General features: G+C 44.7%; 2 protein-coding genes across 5 annotated transcripts; both read right to left on the reverse strand.

Moving 5' to 3' along the window:
* Positions 1-228: 228 nt before the first annotated feature.
* kdm5a (lysine demethylase 5A) lies at positions 229-14,235 on the reverse strand. 4 transcript variants are annotated; one of them, XM_058076820.1, is made up of 30 exons: positions 13,923-14,235; positions 13,252-13,634; positions 12,574-12,651; positions 10,813-10,935; positions 9,889-10,059; positions 9,640-9,819; positions 9,480-9,558; positions 9,321-9,412; positions 9,081-9,239; positions 8,860-8,991; positions 8,628-8,786; positions 7,648-7,829; positions 7,409-7,571; positions 7,211-7,330; positions 6,931-7,125; positions 6,687-6,868; positions 6,491-6,615; positions 6,268-6,418; positions 6,057-6,177; positions 5,739-5,915; positions 5,477-5,655; positions 5,246-5,384; positions 4,988-5,167; positions 4,366-4,926; positions 4,144-4,302; positions 3,932-4,060; positions 3,684-3,831; positions 3,394-3,614; positions 2,831-3,325; positions 229-1,117 (listed from the first exon to the last, which is right to left on the reverse strand). In XM_058076820.1, exons 2-30 carry the CDS (start codon positions 13,405-13,407, stop codon positions 806-808), a joined length of 5,268 nt encoding a protein of 1,755 aa, XP_057932803.1. In that variant the 5' UTR covers positions 13,408-13,634; positions 13,923-14,235; the 3' UTR covers positions 229-805. The 4 variants fall into 4 exon arrangements, with proteins under 4 accessions (XP_057932803.1, XP_057932802.1, XP_057932805.1 ...); XM_058076819.1 differs by having other exon boundaries at positions 9,321-9,415; XM_058076822.1 differs by having other exon boundaries at positions 230-1,117; positions 8,872-8,991.
* A 97-nt stretch (positions 14,236-14,332) lies between these two features.
* LOC131131859 (aldo-keto reductase family 1 member D1-like) lies at positions 14,333-16,724 on the reverse strand. Its single transcript, XM_058076830.1, has 10 exons — positions 16,325-16,724; positions 16,078-16,245; positions 15,890-16,006; positions 15,744-15,821; positions 15,470-15,592; positions 15,287-15,396; positions 15,039-15,204; positions 14,881-14,963; positions 14,738-14,796; positions 14,333-14,455 (listed from the first exon to the last, which is right to left on the reverse strand). The coding sequence occupies exons 1-9, from the start codon at positions 16,415-16,417 to the stop codon at positions 14,754-14,756; spliced, it is 981 nt and encodes a 326-aa protein (XP_057932813.1). The 5' UTR covers positions 16,418-16,724; the 3' UTR covers positions 14,333-14,455; positions 14,738-14,753.
* Positions 16,725-16,916: the final 192 nt, after the last annotated feature.

The following is a 16,916-nucleotide window of genomic DNA, read 5'->3' on the forward strand; positions in this document are numbered from 1 at the left end:
TTGTATTATGTATGTATGTATGTATGTATGTAAATGAAAAAAACAAGTTACATTTTTAATTTGTAAAAAACAAAAAAAACTCAAAAATAATTACATTTGTTAAAAAAATTAGTAATATATTACAATAAAATGTATCATACTTTTAATTATAGCTAAGAACTGAGCCTTTTTTGTACATTTTAATACAAAATAAAACATGTAATTGAAAGTTTAAAAAAAAGTAAAAGTACATGAACATCGGAACAAGTGTTAACCTAATTACTGTGGATGCCACTCTCTCTCTGCTGGTCATTACGGAGTTTAATCATTTAGATGAAAGCGGCTGAAGCGAGTTTGTACCAGAGTTTACTCGGAGTGGTGAGGGGGGCTGGGAGTGGGGGTGAACAGACATCCACGGTTCACACCCTTATTACATAATACGTAGAATAAAACAAGAAAATTACAGTACAGTGTATTATAATTGTTTGACTAGGAATAGTTTATTAAAAGGTGAGAAAACAAAAAAAGCCACAATCCATTATTTTAATGCTTTCAAGCTATGTACATTATAAATAATTCCACTACATTACAACCATTTCTTTGCCTAACCAGGGGTCCTATTGACATTAGTGTGAAGGGTTGCAGTAATGCGTTGAATTAACTGTTGGGGTTGTATTGTAGCTGGTGGATGCTTCAAGAGCTAAAACTCCGCTTGGGTCCAAGAAGGTCGGAGTTTCACGATAAAGGAAGTTAAAAACCTTTCTCTCGGATGCTCTGCAGTCTTTCAAGTGGATACCGGATTGAGTCTCTGAGGCCTCTGGTGGCGCTAACTGCTCTGCTGAGGCTCCTGCGAGCTCGCCGTGTTTAGATGTGTGAGGACGGTGGCGCCGTGAGACCACGAGGCGCCGCCGCCGGACGACAGCAAAGTCGGCGTCGCCAGTACCACTACGCTTTCCTGTGCCGCCTCCTCCTCCTCTTCCTCTTCCGCGACGACGCCGCATCCTCCTCCCCGTCTTGGCCCTTTGAGGGAGCAGTCCTCGCAGATGTAGTCTTCGTTCTCTGCCATTTCGCAGGAAACGCCCACGCATACCTGGTGGAACCACTCATCGCAGCCGCCGTCACACTGTACCCAGTCCACCTTGATAGAACAAAATGCAGAAAAATATTATTAATTATAGCGCATGGAAACCAGATTAGCGATAAACACACGCATGCTTTCATTATATCATCGCTTCAAGTACATTAAGGCAGGCCCACTGACTCCAGTGCTCTGATTGGCTGTCACAGACTGGCCACTTGTTAACTTGGTGGCCAGTGGCGATCCATGGCCGCCTGGCCTGTTAATACGTTATGTGTAAATCTCCTTAAGGTGTTCCAGTGCTGTTATCAGCTGTTGATATTCAATAAAGTTCCATGATGGCCATTTAGGGGAAATGTTTGTTATTAACTCAAACTACAAACAAGGTAAACATGTCTTCCTGAACCCGAAGGGCTTAAACAAGTGTTCTTTCTAAGAATCATCAACGAGAACAGTCTGCTTGTTTGACTTCTCAATATATTCTTTTTTTAAACTTTGATTTATTTTCCTTTTTTTCAGAATATTGCAAGGTTGATTTGCACGAGGCGGCACGGCGGTCTAGTGGTTAGCGCTCAGACCTCACAGCTAGGAGACCAGGGTTCAATTCCACCCTCGGCCATCTCTTGCATGTTCTCTCTGTGCATGCGTGGGTTTTCTCCGGGTAATCCGGTTTCCTCCCACATTCCAAAAACATGCTAGGTTAATTGGCGATTCCAAATTATCCATAGGTATGAATGTGAGTGTGAATGGTTGTTTGTCTATATGTGCCCTGTGATTGGCTGGCCACCAGTCCAGGGTGTACCCCGCCTCTCGCCCAACGACAGCTGGGATAGGCTCCAGCACCCCCGCGAGGAAAAAGCGGTAGAAAATGAATGAATGATTTGCACGAATGCTTTCCCGCAAGACCGATTGGGTCATCCAGTATAACCACATATTTTAGATCTATTATAAGGCTGACATACAACTACAACACTGTTTCCTATACATTTATTCGTAGCGGGCCATCACAATTTAGACCGCCACAGATCTACATGGAGCTAAGATAATATAAGATATGCCTTTATTCGTCCCTCAGTGGGGAAATTTGCATGAAGGGGGGTCGAAGGGGGGAACAACACTAGGAGAGTGGAGGGAAAAAAAACAACAACTCCAAACTAGACTCTTAGATGAAGGAGTACAGTGTGGGACTGTTAAAAAAACCTTGGCATACAAATCGCTAGCTATCTTTATTTTTTATTTTTTAAACAGGCGCTACCTGTTTGCCCTCGCTTACAAACATGTTATAATAGGACTGTCACCCTCATAAGCCCATACCGCTATAATACATCTTCATCAACAATGGTGAGATAGTAGATGTGCAGTGATGTGTGCAAAGCTCAGTTTACCTGTCCACATACAAACACTGACTGAGTTTTGGAAAACTCCGGAAAAAGTTTCGCTTCGTGGCCAATTATTTACGTGAATTATGTAATGACATAACCAGGAAAAGCGTGTAAAACATGTTGTTGTTGCTACACCTGTAATCGTGTACCTCGGTGAACCACAGCAGCTTTTTTTTAGGGAACAATTGCACTGGAAAGCAATGGGGTTGTTAAATGGAAGCATTGTGTAATTCCTAACCTTGATTACTACATGTAAGGTGTCACATGCTGACCTCTGACCTCTGTTAACATGTAAACCAAGCGTGTGTTTTGGCGCAATGTGACTTCCTACCAACACCAACGTGATGACACATGTACTGCACGGGGGAATGTTCAGCTGTTAGGTGCTCACCTTGTCTTTGCACGGTCTCTGACAGTTTTTAGCCGCGCACACGGCGTTCTCATCATTGGAGTCTTCAGCACCGGACCACTCGTACTTGGAGGGAATGTCCAAAATCTTCTTCTCCTTCCTCTTCTCCAGCCCTTCCCTGATGGCTTCTGCCTTGGCTGCCGCTTTCTCCTTCCTCTTCCTCTCCTTCTCCTCCTTGGCTAACCGTTTGGCCAGTTGCTTCATCTCGCGGTTCTTCTCCAGGCCCAGTTTCAGCTTCTTCTTCTTGGTTTTACCACCGAGGCCGAGCTCCAGGCCGGCCCTTTTCAGTTCCTTGGACTTAGACGGTCGCACCTCCCCGAGAACCGCAGCAGCTCCGCCGGCGGTGGTCATCAGCATGTGGTGGTGGTGGTGATGGTGATGGTGGTGATGCTCGGCTCGCTCCAGCTTCCGTTTCCTCTTCTTCTCTGAATCCTTGATCTTGATTTTCAGCGACTTCTCCATGGGAACGTCGTCGGGCTGTGGAGAAAAAGCAGATATAGGAAAAATGTAGCAGAGATGCTAAGAAAGCAAAATCAATTCCATACCTCCATGACCTGCAGGAATCTCTCCTCTAATGGCGGATGCGTGGCCTGCAGGATCCTCCAGATGTGCTGGGTCTCATCCAGGGACACCTCCAGCAGGTCGCCCAGCATCATCAGCTCCTCCAGCTGAGCTTTGGCCTGTGGAGACAACTCAAGCACGGGTGGCTCCAAGCTCCGAGGTACCAAAGGGGTCTTCCGGGGCTGCTTTCTTGGCGTTCCGACATCTGCAACATTTTCCCAGCCGTGAGATGTTTGAGAATGCTAACACAAATGGTGAAGGAGATGAGTCTCACGTTGCACAATGGACTTGGAGGCTGACGAGTAGGCGTGTTCAGCGCAGAAAGAGGGCGTGGCTGTCGGCCACATATGACTAACCACCTCCTCGGACTTGACGGGGATCTCATCGTCGCAGAAGAGGTAGGGCTTGACTTCACCTGGGTCCTGCAAGAAAGGAGACATTAAGAGGGGTCTGGGTCTGGAAGGGTCTAGCAACTAGACTCTAGCCAAACCTATCACTCATCCCAGAAACTCTCTGTCTCACCTTCGTGTCGTAACCGTACGTCTCCCTGATGTCTTCATCCGAGTCGGTCTCCTCGTCATCATAGTCCACAGACTGGCGAGGTGATGTGGCTCGGCTGAAGCCAGATTGCTGGAAGGTCTGGATGTGCCCCTGAGGGAAAAAACCCAACATAGATCAAACAGAGTCCCAGAGAAGATGCCCATAGAGAGACTTCCACAGGATTGTGCTTGTACCTGTAAATCTGGATTGGCGGCAGCTTTCTGCAACTCGGCATTGATGATCTTCTCCGTCTTCTCCCGGGCAGCTTGCTCCACCATGCGCTGGCTCAGTACGGACAGCTTGGCCAAGGCGGACGACAGCTCATCAGTCGCTAGAGCTTGGCGTGCTCGGTCCTGGTGGCAAAGTGGTGGATTAGTTCACAAGAGTACACACTTGGAGTCATTTTCAGTGCATACCTGCCAGCTCATGGCCCTCTCAGTCAAACACTGGAGGGCCTCTCCTTCTGGGAGACGCACTGGAAGCTTCTGTAGCGACACCAGCAGAGACAGGATGGTCTCTAACCTGGGCCGCCTCGACCTCTGACACAGCGGGCACAGGAATTTAGAGTCCTTGCTATTGCTCTGCCAACCAACGCCTATCTTTTTCTGTGCCCCTGTCTTAGGCAGAGGAACGCAAACGCCGTGGAACCAGTCCTTGCAGAGCTCACACTGCAGCATGAAACCGCTCGCCGTCTTGCGACACAAGCAGAACTTTACTTCTTCGATGCGGTCGGCCATGGCCATCTTGGCCAAGTTGGCAGCACGGAGGGAATGGATGGCCTCCACCTCTTTTTGCTCCTTGGCTTTGAAGGCGGCGACCACAGCAGAGGGGTCTCGCGCCTCCTCCCGGTTCTCATCCAGTTCGCTCAAGGCGTCGGGGTCGAAGCCTCCTCTCTCCTTCTCCATGAGCTCTCGGACTCGCTTCCGCTTGCTCTTGCTGTTACCGTAAACGCCGATGTCCACACGAGGACTCAGAACCTGAGAGGACAACACAAATGACCACACATGTACGACCACAAATGAAATGTTCCCACCTCACCTGGAGTAGCGTGTATGTTGAGTTCTTCTTGAGGAACGTGCGTGCGGTCCTCTCCCTCCACGCTCGCGCTGAAGCCACCTGAGACTCCACCTGGGCCAGTGGGTCAAGCCGGACTGGGATGGAGCGTCCCCGTGCCAGCAGGCTCTCCAATTGCTCCAGGTAGGCATAGCTACCACCACGCTACGTGTGGACAAATGGCTTTGTCATCCATCCATATTAACTTAATCATTCTGGTATTCATGAGAATGCACACTGTACCTGAATAGCCTCCACCTTGGATGTCCACTCTTTGGCTTTCTGCAGGGCCTCTCGTAGAGCCAAAATATTAGGTAGGTATGCTGGAATGTTCCTGGCCTCGATCACAATACTCTCCAAGGTCATCATGCTGTGTCGAGGCCTTGTTTAATAAAGACAGGCAGGAATGACTCAATGTGCCGCTTTTTGGCTTCTGTTGTTTGTATGCATTTGAGTGTGTAGTAATAAAATTACCTGGCCTGCAAGCAGGCACGAGCCTTGTCCTCCCATCTCTCTGAGACTGTCAGGATCTCCTGCAGCTCAGCCATCGCCTTCTCCACAGCGTGATGGGGCGCCAGGCCCACCCCAGAATCAATCAGCCTCTTCATGAGCTCCAGTGTGACGCGATGAGGCTCTGCCAGGGTGATGCGGACCTGGTGTGTGTGTGACACAGACGTTACACACAGCCTCTAAAATGATTCTTAGGTTTATATTAATAGGTTCTTAGGAGGCTAACCTCATCGAGCCAACGGGCCTGCTGGAGCTCCTGTTTGAGCCGGGGAAGCTCGGGTAGCTCCACATCCAGCCCGCTGCCAAGGTCCAATAGTGCCTGGAGCTTGGAGGAATCAGGTAGCTCATCTGCTAGCGCCACTTGGGCTCGCTCGTGAAAGTCCTCCACATTCTCCAGCAACTCCTATGAAGAGATACAGTATTATATTAGCTTCTGTAACAATTTCTATGGTTTAGTCTTCAAAATAGCGTGAATATGACATTGAGAGCATTCTTAATCTGAATTGAGACATTGATTTACAAAAAAAAGGTTGTCGGGCCTGACCTTGACTTGTCGGGCCTGGCTGATGATGCAAGGCAGCCTGTAAAGCTGCTCCACAAAGGCCTTCAGCTCGTCCACAGTCAGCTTGCTGCGAGTCCGGCTGTTCTCCGAACGCAGGCGGCTGCTGTGAAATCAAGCAAAAAAGATGTCACTTTGTGTGTGCCAAGTATTCTACAGGGTCCATATACTGCTTGAACAGTGAACGTCAACCCACCTGTGTCTCTGCTTACGACTGAGCAGCAGCTGGGCTACAGAGGAGCACGTCTCGGCCTCTTTCACCATCTCCCTCAAGAAGCGCAACAAAGAATTCTCCGGGTACTTCCTATCTTCAGCGTCCTCCAGCAAAACTTTGAGCTCAATTAGGTCTAAGCGAGAGAGAGAAAAATGAAGTAAACATATAGTCAGGTTAATTCAAGGTGTAGCAGTTAAGTAGAGACCTTTCTTGTTTTTCTGGTCTGCAGCAAAGGCCTCATTGACCCTCTTTGCCCAGGTGTCATATGACTGCGCACGATTCTTCACACCATACAGCATGGTCGGAAATTCCTCCAGATCATAGCGATACCTGAAATCAGAAGAACAACACTGTAAGTAAAGGTTTGCTGGCAGCTAAATATATGACGAACAAAGGCCTGCCTGAGGCACTTGTTGCTGAGAGGGCAGTCACAGAGATCTGCTGCATGATGGAGACAAACCAGCCGATCAGGACTACACGAGCAGGTCAGAGCAGACAGGAAGCAGGTGGTCTTGCATTTGTGGCACTGGCGCTCGTCGTCAGGCACCAACTCAAAAACCTCCTGCTCAGTCGACAGCACCCCCTGCAGGCAAACGGATGCCATTGTAAACCGAGAAGATGCAAAACATTATCCAAATAACTTACCGTTTCCTGTACTGCCTTTCTGAGCTGCACCTCCTCCTCCATCATCTCCTCCATCTCCTTGACGACAGCGGCGGCCAGCTCTACGTCGAGGCTCTCCGGGTCAGCGGCCATCTTGCACAGTAGCTCGTCGTGAGAAAAGACGCAGTAGCGGTGCAGGCGGCGATAGTGGGCCACGCACTGGCGGCCCATGGGTAACTGTGAAAGAATAAAACAATCACAGATGACGACTGTGGGGGTGGGGGTTAATTCCTCTTTTAAAGTAGAAAGACTTCCGTCTCACCCAGTCAGCCGTGCAAAAGTTAACAGCCTCTGCAAAATTGTAGCCCTGGTTGAAACCACTATGGTACGCTCTAGGGAAGGTCACCACAAACTCCCCTGCACACTGATTGGTCCTGTACACCTGAAGAGAATGACAAACAAACATGTTATCCATAGCTGGTAGATGGTACTGAATTATTATATACAATAAGTTGCATACAGGCACGCCATGCTCCATGAGGACGTTGGGGTTCATGATGGTGACAAGCTGATGAAGGAGGTCAGGCTGGGATTCAAACAGCTCGGGAGCTAACTTCTTCATAACCGCCTCCAGCTGCTCTGCTGCGGATGCCGGCACACCATACCAGGTCTTTGGCTCGCCCCTTACAAACAAAAAGGTGCTCAAATGGGTGCTTTTGACAACACACCAATGTTATACTGAGCATTGCATGGCCTCACCAGTGAAGGAAATTGATGGAGTAACTCCAGTGGTCCTCAATGTGCCAGCAGAAGGAGGAGAAACACATGCCTACGTAGAGCCACGGCACCTTCATACCCGAGATGTCCACATTGATGTGAGCAAGAACAGACTGCTCCAGCACGGGCATGTTGTTCAGATTCCAACCGGAGTTGGCATACTCCTAACAGGAGACATTTAGTCGGATTGAAAATCATCTCGAAAGAACTCTTTGTACACTGTCAGGTGGACGGCAAGGCAACAGACAGCACTCTAACATCCAACTTGAAGTAATTTAAGATTTAAAATTTCCCACCAAGGGCCACATACAAAATAAGTGAAGGATGTTGAAGCCACTTTAATGTGCTAAAACCAGCCCTATGTACTGTAGGGGAAAATATGCTAAGCAGTATTTAAAAACAGTCAAATCTTACTTTTTGATTAATACTGCCTTGACTTGAATGTAAGAATATAAGGTGGTCTGCATGTATAAAGGCTCTAGACCACAATTATTGCACAACTCATCTTTTGAAGAAGTTATTGTCTCAGGACAAAAAAATCTGTCTTTCACTATATTTGAACATTGTGCCATCACCTAAAAGGTTTTTTTTTTATTATGTAATAAAATATTGCTGTTTCGTGGTTAACATATGGTCTATTATTACTTTTAAAAATATTCATATTTTTACGGTTGACTGTTAGTTGGTTGAATGCTAGCAGCAGGTTAGCAGTGTAGAGAGTGGGAGAGACAGCAGCTCCTGTGTTCTCTGCTTGTTAATAAAGCAATTGAAGTGCATCGTTAATCTCTCCTCAATTATAAACAGCGGCAGTGGAGCTTTCTAGACTAGTCTGTAGGTGTCAGTAAGGTTACACTGATGATAGCGACCAGGAGGTACGCTATCAATGCTAACATGCATTTTATTTAAGCCATTTTTGCAAATATTCTTAATGCTAAGATGCTACTTATATGCAGTGGTCTCACCTCTTCATCACCCAGTAGCCTCCTCTTGCCATCCCTGACCGGGAACCCGCTGCCCACGTCCTTGGAACTGATGTCGGCTCCGTACTCCACGATGACGTCCTCCTCAATGCTGCTCACCAGGCGCCAAAACTCTTTCTCTACCAGCTCAGTGGGGACCATCTGTAACCACACAGCGGAGCTCGTGAAAACCATCTCTTGTGGTGATGTGTGCTCTTCAGAAGCTATGACATACTTCTTTACATACATGAACTGGCATGTTGAAATAATCTGACTTGAACTGGTCGGCCATTTCTCCGAAGCTCTGCAGGGAGTATTCCCTCACAGCCTGCTCAAAGCCGAACGCCTCTCTTGGCTTACTGCATTCCTGCAGAAATAAAAGGGAACAACAGGATTATAGAACAAGTAATATGCATACAGTTTTACCCTGTGCAGAGATGTCAGTGCTTGTTTTACCTCTGCCACACACTTGGGGCAGCGCCAGTCCCCCTTGGGCACATCATGCAGAGGCGGAATCAGACAGAAGGTGTGATAGCTGTCGTCGCAGCCATCGCATAACAGGAGACGGTCCTCCTCGTCGCCTCGCCCGCACATCAGGCAGAAGTAGAGGTCAATCTGGGCGGTTGTGTTATAAAATTATAAAATTACAAGAACAGCAAAGCAATGTTTTGTGGAGAAACTCTGTCTGCCACTCACAAAGTTGACCTCCAGCGTCTCCTTGCGCGGCCTCATTTTGATGGCAAAGGCTTGAGCTTTGAGGTGACGATGCTTCTTGTTGTAGCCGTCGTCTTCTTGAGGACAAAAATTGCACATGAGGCAGGGAGAAAAATGCAGGAAGTTCAAATTATCTCCTACCTGCTGACACAATCTCCAAATCCATCATCTTGGGGCTCGTACCAAACAGTTTGAGTCCTTTTGGCTCCTTGTTTTCCCTCTGAAGTGAGACAACAAAAGTGAACATGTTCTTGCTAAAAAATAAAAATAAAAAATAGTCTGGAGAGTAGCACAAGCTAACCTCTGATTTAAGGCGCCTGGAGCGTCTTTCAGGTAAAGGACGCTCTTTTGTCTGTGCAGCATCAAACTCCCCGTCTTTGTCCTCTTCCTCCTCCTGATCGTCCTCTTCTACCGCCTCTTCACCCACTCCCTCATCAACTTCCTCGCAGTCGTCACCCTCCTCGTAAAGACGTTGGATGCCCTGATTAGAGAAAATTCATCAACACAACTGAATGAAAAAGACAAAACACTTTAATTAAATCGCACTTACAGTCAAAGTGGCTCCCGACTGGAAGAGCTCATATGGGTAGAGGATCCTCTCGTAGTGGGAGCGCAGCAGTGAACCAGTCCCTTTCCCAGCTGGGAAGCCCATTCGGCTGCTCACTTTGGACCAACTCTTCTCTTTACATACCGTTTCAAAGCCTCCTTCGGATGACACAACCTAAACACGATAGTAATGATAACACGCTTAACAAAGTTACATTAAAAAGCACTATATTGTTACTTGCACAATTGAATTAAAAAAAGAATTAAGAATATAATAAAAATACCATATTTTCCGGACTACAAGTTGCACTTTTTTTCATAGGTTGGCTGTTCCTGCGACTTATACTCCAGAGCGACTTATAAATGAAAGATGTGTTTATGTTACATAAACACTGGACACCTTTTCTGTTCATGTTTATTTTTTGTGTAGCTGAATAACCATTGTGTTAGCATATCTTACACCTATTCAGCCTGTTCTCTAGTCTTTTATTGTTAGAACTTGCCTTCCAAGAGGACGTAATGTCTGTTTTGGTCAAGCAGTTTGGAAAATAAATTACCCGCAAAAAATGCCACTTATACTCTAGTGCGACTTATGTATGTTTTTTTCTACCTAATTATGCATTTTTGGCCTTGTGCGACTTATAGTCCAGAAAATACGGTAATTTGTTGTGGCCTGCCAAAAGTGAATGTGGACCACCACTGATACAGGCATCTGTTTATCAATATAGTAAGATATTAGCTGTATGGGAAACAACATGAATGTTTACGTCTACCGTTACACAAATGGAAGTTCAGTTGTAAATAAAGTTTCATTCTTTCTTTCGTTAGTCTGGTGTAATATGGAAGCCAAGCAACAACATTTCATTGGCAATTTGAAGTCTAAGTCTAAATAAGGTTTGAAAACACAAGATAATGTCCCCAGTCTTACCTTGCTGAGTTGATAGAGGTCCAGGACCTTCCTCTCCACGTGCGGGAAACGAATCTTGGATCCTTGCAGCTCCCAGAACTTTGCGATTTGATCCAGGAAGTTGAGCTTCACACGAGTGAGCGCCTGGGGGAGAGAATAGAACCCATATAAAACCCAGGCGTTCATGTGAAATTATCCATGGTTTTTACTACCAATTTTACTACTGAAATGTAGATACACATATCATTAACGTAATATTTTGCAATGTATAGCACAATACACCCATCCCTAGTTCAATGTCTTACATGGTTACAAATCCTGAAACGCCCCACCCACCAATAATTGGGGGTTAATTCATAAAAGGTTGCATACGCACAAAACAAGGCCTGAAGGTAGCATACATAACTTTTTATGGCGATGATGTGATTGATTAAATAAACACTCTGTCTCGCATTTTGCGAGCACTGACAACTGGAAGATGCTTGTTTTTCTTATGAATATGTACTGGTGGGACCGCGACTCTTCTGTTTCAATTTCAATCTCAAGAGATACAGCAGGGGTGTCCAAACTTTTTCCACCGAGGGCCACATCCTGAAGCATCAACGGATGGGGGCCACTTTTACATATTCTAAACCAACCCATGACGAAAAAAAAAAAATTAATTAAAAAAGCAGCTGCTTCAAAGCATTATTAGTATGATTGAATAGGATTTTCTCTATTTGTTGCCCTTTTCTCATTTCTGCTGTCTTTTTTCTACTTCTACTTTTTTTTTCTTTTTCTCCTCCTGTCTTTACTCTCATAATATTCTGACTTTATTATCATATTATAACTTTTACCCACCATACAGTTCCAAAAATTGCAACTTTGTTTTGTTTCTCACAATATTAAAGAACATTACATTTTTAGTCTTTCATATTTCAACCAGGGCTGCACGGCGGTCGAGTGGTTAGCGCGCAGACCTGAGTTCAATCCCACCCTCGGCCATCTCTGGGGTTTCTCCAGGGACTCCGGTTTCCTCCCACATTCCAAAAACATGCTAGGTTAATTGGCGACTCCAAATTGTCCATAGGTATGAATGTGAGTGTGAATGGTTGTTTGTCTATATGTGCCCTGTGATTGGCTGGCGACCAGTCCGGGGTGTACCCCACTTCTCACCCGAAGACAGCTGGGATAGGCTCCAGCACCCCCACGCAAACCTCGTGAGGATAAGCGGTAGAAAATGAATGAATAATGACATTATTCTGCTTATATTATGTCTTCATTCTCATAAAATTACTGCTCTTTTTGTTTTTTCCACTTTTCTTGTTTATATATATATATATATATATATATATATATATATATATATATGTGTGTGTGTGTGTGTGTATATACACACATACATGGCCCCCGGGCCCCACTTTGGACACCCCTGATATACAGTAACACTGGAAACCCCAGGATGTCCCCTCCACAAAACAGCAGGTTTTATTCTTGCATTATGGCCAGTTACGCAAATTGGATGATGATGTCATCTACTCTGCCCCCCCCCCCACCAACACAAATAGAGTGCAGTCATGTGGTAACAGAAGGAAGTACAATTTCCTATGTCTTTGTTAAACACCTGGTCGTAGTACTTTTGCACACTTTGCACACTAGCAAAATGTTTTTGATCCTGTAGCACTTATGTGCGGCATTTCCCACTGCATGTTTTTGATGATTTCTAGATAATGTCTGTGTTTGGAACATTTGTAAACACCCTCGATCTCCCAAGTACTGTGTGTGGATGCTGTGTGTACTCACCTCAAGTTCATTCAGCCGTTGCACACGAGGCGTAAACCGGAAGTGACGCACGTCGCACGTAAACGGAGGCTGCCAGTCCTGATGAAAGAGCAACAATGAGGAAATGACACATTCAAACGCAAATAAAAATCAATCAGTCTTTATTATGTTTAGACACCCTTTAATACGTTTTAAATGATGACTTGGAAATACGTTGTGGTCGGTTGTGGACCCACCCACTTATATCTAGTGCTTCTGTTTCTGTCATTAAAGGTCCACTCGCGTCATTAAACAAGGTTGAGAAATTAACACGAAAGAAGAATAAAGCGCACAATTGTTGCTTTTGGTGTGCGTAGCACTGCATAGATGTTAGGTTGTAAGAAGAAACGACGGTGCTACCTGAGGCCCAACGTCGAGTTTATGTCGCTAACGTAAATTAGCTAGCCCGGCACAAAAACGGCAATCACGAGTTGATAATTTACCACTGTTTTTCATCTTATATTTTTTCTGTATATTTAATAAAAACATGTCATTAAAATGTCAAATAATCAATATGCCTTTGTGACCTCTAATTAGAGTGGTGGGAAGTGGTCGTGTTTTGCTAAAACAAGCAGGCCCATTGTAAACTAATGTAATGCAGAGTTTAGGGGATATTAACAAATATAGTCATGTCATCTGTCGTGGGTGTTTGGGTTTTACCTCAGGTGGTCTGATCTTGCAGATGCCGGTTTTCTCTGCGATGGGTCGTATCTTGTTGATGAATCCAAGGGGGTCCGAGAAATCCTCCCAACTTGGCTCAAAAACCGGACATTCGGGAGGAGGCACAAACTCGCCAAATGCAGACATGTTGATCATATATTATTGTCTATACGCTGCAAATATGTCCCCGAGTGGCTTTCACCAGGCCATAATTATAAATCCAAATGTTCCTCGTCTTGTGGAACTTCCTCCATGTCTACTATCACCTTCCTTCGTTAAAACCACGTCAATGACGTTAGGATGGGTGCTGTGTGAAGACAATGGTGGTTTTAACGTTGCTCCAGCATTCATGCAAGCGTGGATTTGTGGATGTGTCGCCTCTCCTAATCGGGACAGAGGGCAGGGTCAGTCCACCACCATGGCTTCAATAATCCAAACGAGTTGGACTACAACTACTTGTCTTCTTGTCAACATAAACAAACACAATCCAGGATAGCAATATTAGCTCTAATGCTGCTAAGCTAACCTAGCTCCGTCTGTGTAGCTATGTAACACATGATCTCATCCTGGTGATGCATTTCTAGTCAAGTTACTCACACCGAATGGGATTTGAGTAAAATACAAATCTCAAAGGAATGCGACGTTTATGTTTAAAATTCTATAAAACCCACCATTCTGCATCCGAGCAAGTAGCTTGTTGAGTGACGCCTTTCCTGGCCATCGCCATTCATTGACGGGTAGGGGGGAGGGCTAGCTTCAGGCTACTGTGGTTTAGCTTAGCTACAGCTCGTTGCGCAGCTAACATTATTTGTGTCTGAAAACGCCGCCTTACGAGGCTAATTTATCACATTGCGATGAGTTTATTTGTTCTCTGTGCGAGTGAAATGCAAACATCAAACTGCGTGAGTTGTGGGCTCTTTTTAAAATAATTTAAAGTCGCCTTGTAGCTGTTGTTTGCTAGCGGTGGTTGTCACATTTAGCCGGCCTGCTCGCGAGCGACACCGAGCGACGTGGAGGTGCACAGCATAATATCACAATCAGCTTTTGGCCCTGAAGGCCTGGGGCAATAAAGTAAATAAAATACCATTATAAGCCTTTATTAGTCCCACGATGGGGAAAGTGGACAGTGTAGACAGAATATTATAATAGATAATTACCATAAATGAAATGTGTAACATAGGAATTAACATACTTGTCTTTGCACCTTAAAAAAAGAAACAAAAATAATGGTTAATAACAATACAAACAGTAAAACATGAGAATATCATTGTTGTTTGACAATTTTTCCAGATCACATGGGATATTTCATTTGGTGGTTTTATTAACTATGAAATACTGTATAATCAACACATTATTAATAAATTAAGAACATTTATTCTTGAGAGATTTTACTGTGCAGTGGATGTATAGAATAATAAGATTTTCACTTTTTGAATTGTACTGACATTTTCAAAGATATTCGAATTCATTGAGCAGACTTATTTACTTCTATGAATTGTTGTTTAGTAGTCATCATGAAATGGGTACTCAGGGTGATCGGACCACCTGTTGGATGAAGATGAGATATTTTGTTATTATTATGTTTATTTTATTGCCCATTAGAACATACATCCGTGCATGTTTACTCACATCAGGAGCTCCACAAAGCGAATATTTTTGTTCAAGCCCTCGATGGCCTTCATGTCCTCCTCAGAGAGACAGAAGTCGAATATCTGGATTGCAGACACCAGACAAATTCCAATTTAGACATTGCAATGCTTCACAATTCTTGCTTTATGAAACAAAACCTGGAAGTTCTCCTTTATACGATGAGGGCTGAAGCTCTTTGGGATGACCGCAACCCCTCTTTGCATGTTGAACCTGAGTGCAACCTGAGCTGGGGTCTTGTTGTACTTTGTAGCCAATGACACAAGTAGCTCATCCTCCAAGAGTGGGGGGCAGGTTAAGTTAACCCTGTTTGCATTTTAAAGTACATCTTAATTGCACATAATCCTTTTGCAACAGAACTGAATTGAATGTGGCTTGTCTGCAATACCAGGATGCATCTCTAGATGTCCCTAATGGGCTGTATCCCACAATGACAATGTCATTATTCCTGCAGTACTCCAGCAACTTCGGTTGAGTGAAATAAGGATGGCATTCAACCTGAGTGGAGAAGAGCTTATCAACAGCTTGCCTAGCAAGCATCATTAGAATTGTGCAGTGTCAATATTTGCACCTGGTTTGACACCGGTTTGTGTTTCAGGTCTGGCTTGTTGAGGAGTAACTCCAACTGTCTCTTGTTAAAGTTGGACACTCCGAGAGATTTCACCAACCCTGCGTCTTTGCATGCCTCCATAGCCTTTTTGGGAGGAAAAAGAGCAGTTTAAGCAAGGAAAATACCCCCCACACATAGGTCCACATGACTTTGAGTAAATATGAGGAATTTGTAGTATTGTGCAATGACCTTTAAAAGAATTTCACCTAGAGCGGAGGGCTGCACTAATACTTACTTCCCAAGTTGCACAAAGATCCGTCTCATGATAAATGTGCTTCCCGTCCGCATCTTTTGGGTAGAAGTTATCTCCTGGCTTTAGAAAAGCAACAAATAGCAATGCATTTCTATTCTTCAATGTGTATTTATGCTGTTACCTAATACCTTAAACGCTGTGGGCATCTCAACAATGTATAAATCAACATAATCCAGTTGCAATGTCTTCAAGGTTTTCTCCAAAGCATGCCGGACCAGTTCTGGTGGATGGAATGTGTTCCACAGCTGCATAATAAAGTGTATATGAACAAAATCAGTACTAATATAAAGGTAACACACTATAATATCACGCAAACCTTTCCACAGTAGAAGATATCCTGTCTTTTCACAGTTCCATCAGCTATTTTGTCCCTTATTGCTTGTCCAACCTCATGTTCATTGAAGTAAACCAAAGCTCCATCAATGTGTCTGTATCCTGTTTCTATAGCCAGTTTCACAGCCTTATATGCTGTCTCTTTAGGGGTCTGTGGGAAAAAAAACAGTCAATGATTATTTTAGAAAATTTATCTTATTTGATATATTATCAAGTGCAATGATTCTTACCGTGCGGGGATCTGCGTATGTTCCCAGTCCTATCAATGGCATTCTAGTCCCGTCACTAAGAGGGACGGAGTGACTTGCAGCATTCGGGTTCATTTTTTGTCAAATGAGACTATGTTTCCACTCCTGTCACTTGTGTTTGATCCCTCTGGTTGAACAAATATACTTAAGTGTGTGTCATTTAAATGTGCTAAAATAGCACTTCTTACCCTTTGCCCATTGTAATAACTCCTCCCAGGTACAGAGGGCAACGAGCAATGACAGCGATAACCCGTATTAATGTGGTCAGGGTCAGCAATCCACGGCTCCAGAGGTGAATGTGGCTCCCTTTGCAATGCTCGAATATTTTTAACACCCGAGTTGGGAAAATGCACGTCATTGTAATGTTTTTTTTTTTTTTTTTCAAAAATCCAACTTTGTGTGAGACCATGAATGCATCCTAGCTGAGTTCTGACTGGTGATTGGATGAGCACGAGGAAGGCAGGAGAGGCTCAGTGTATTTACGTTTATTTCCAATACTAGCAAGAGTACTCCATCAACTCGTCTTTTCTGAACTACTTTGATACCACAAAGTCCCTCCAAATTTGCCATGGGA

The sequence above is a fragment of the Doryrhamphus excisus genome, chromosome 7 (genome assembly GCF_030265055.1).
Source record: "Doryrhamphus excisus isolate RoL2022-K1 chromosome 7, RoL_Dexc_1.0, whole genome shotgun sequence".
Classification (NCBI taxonomy): domain Eukaryota; kingdom Metazoa; phylum Chordata; class Actinopteri; order Syngnathiformes; family Syngnathidae; genus Doryrhamphus; species Doryrhamphus excisus.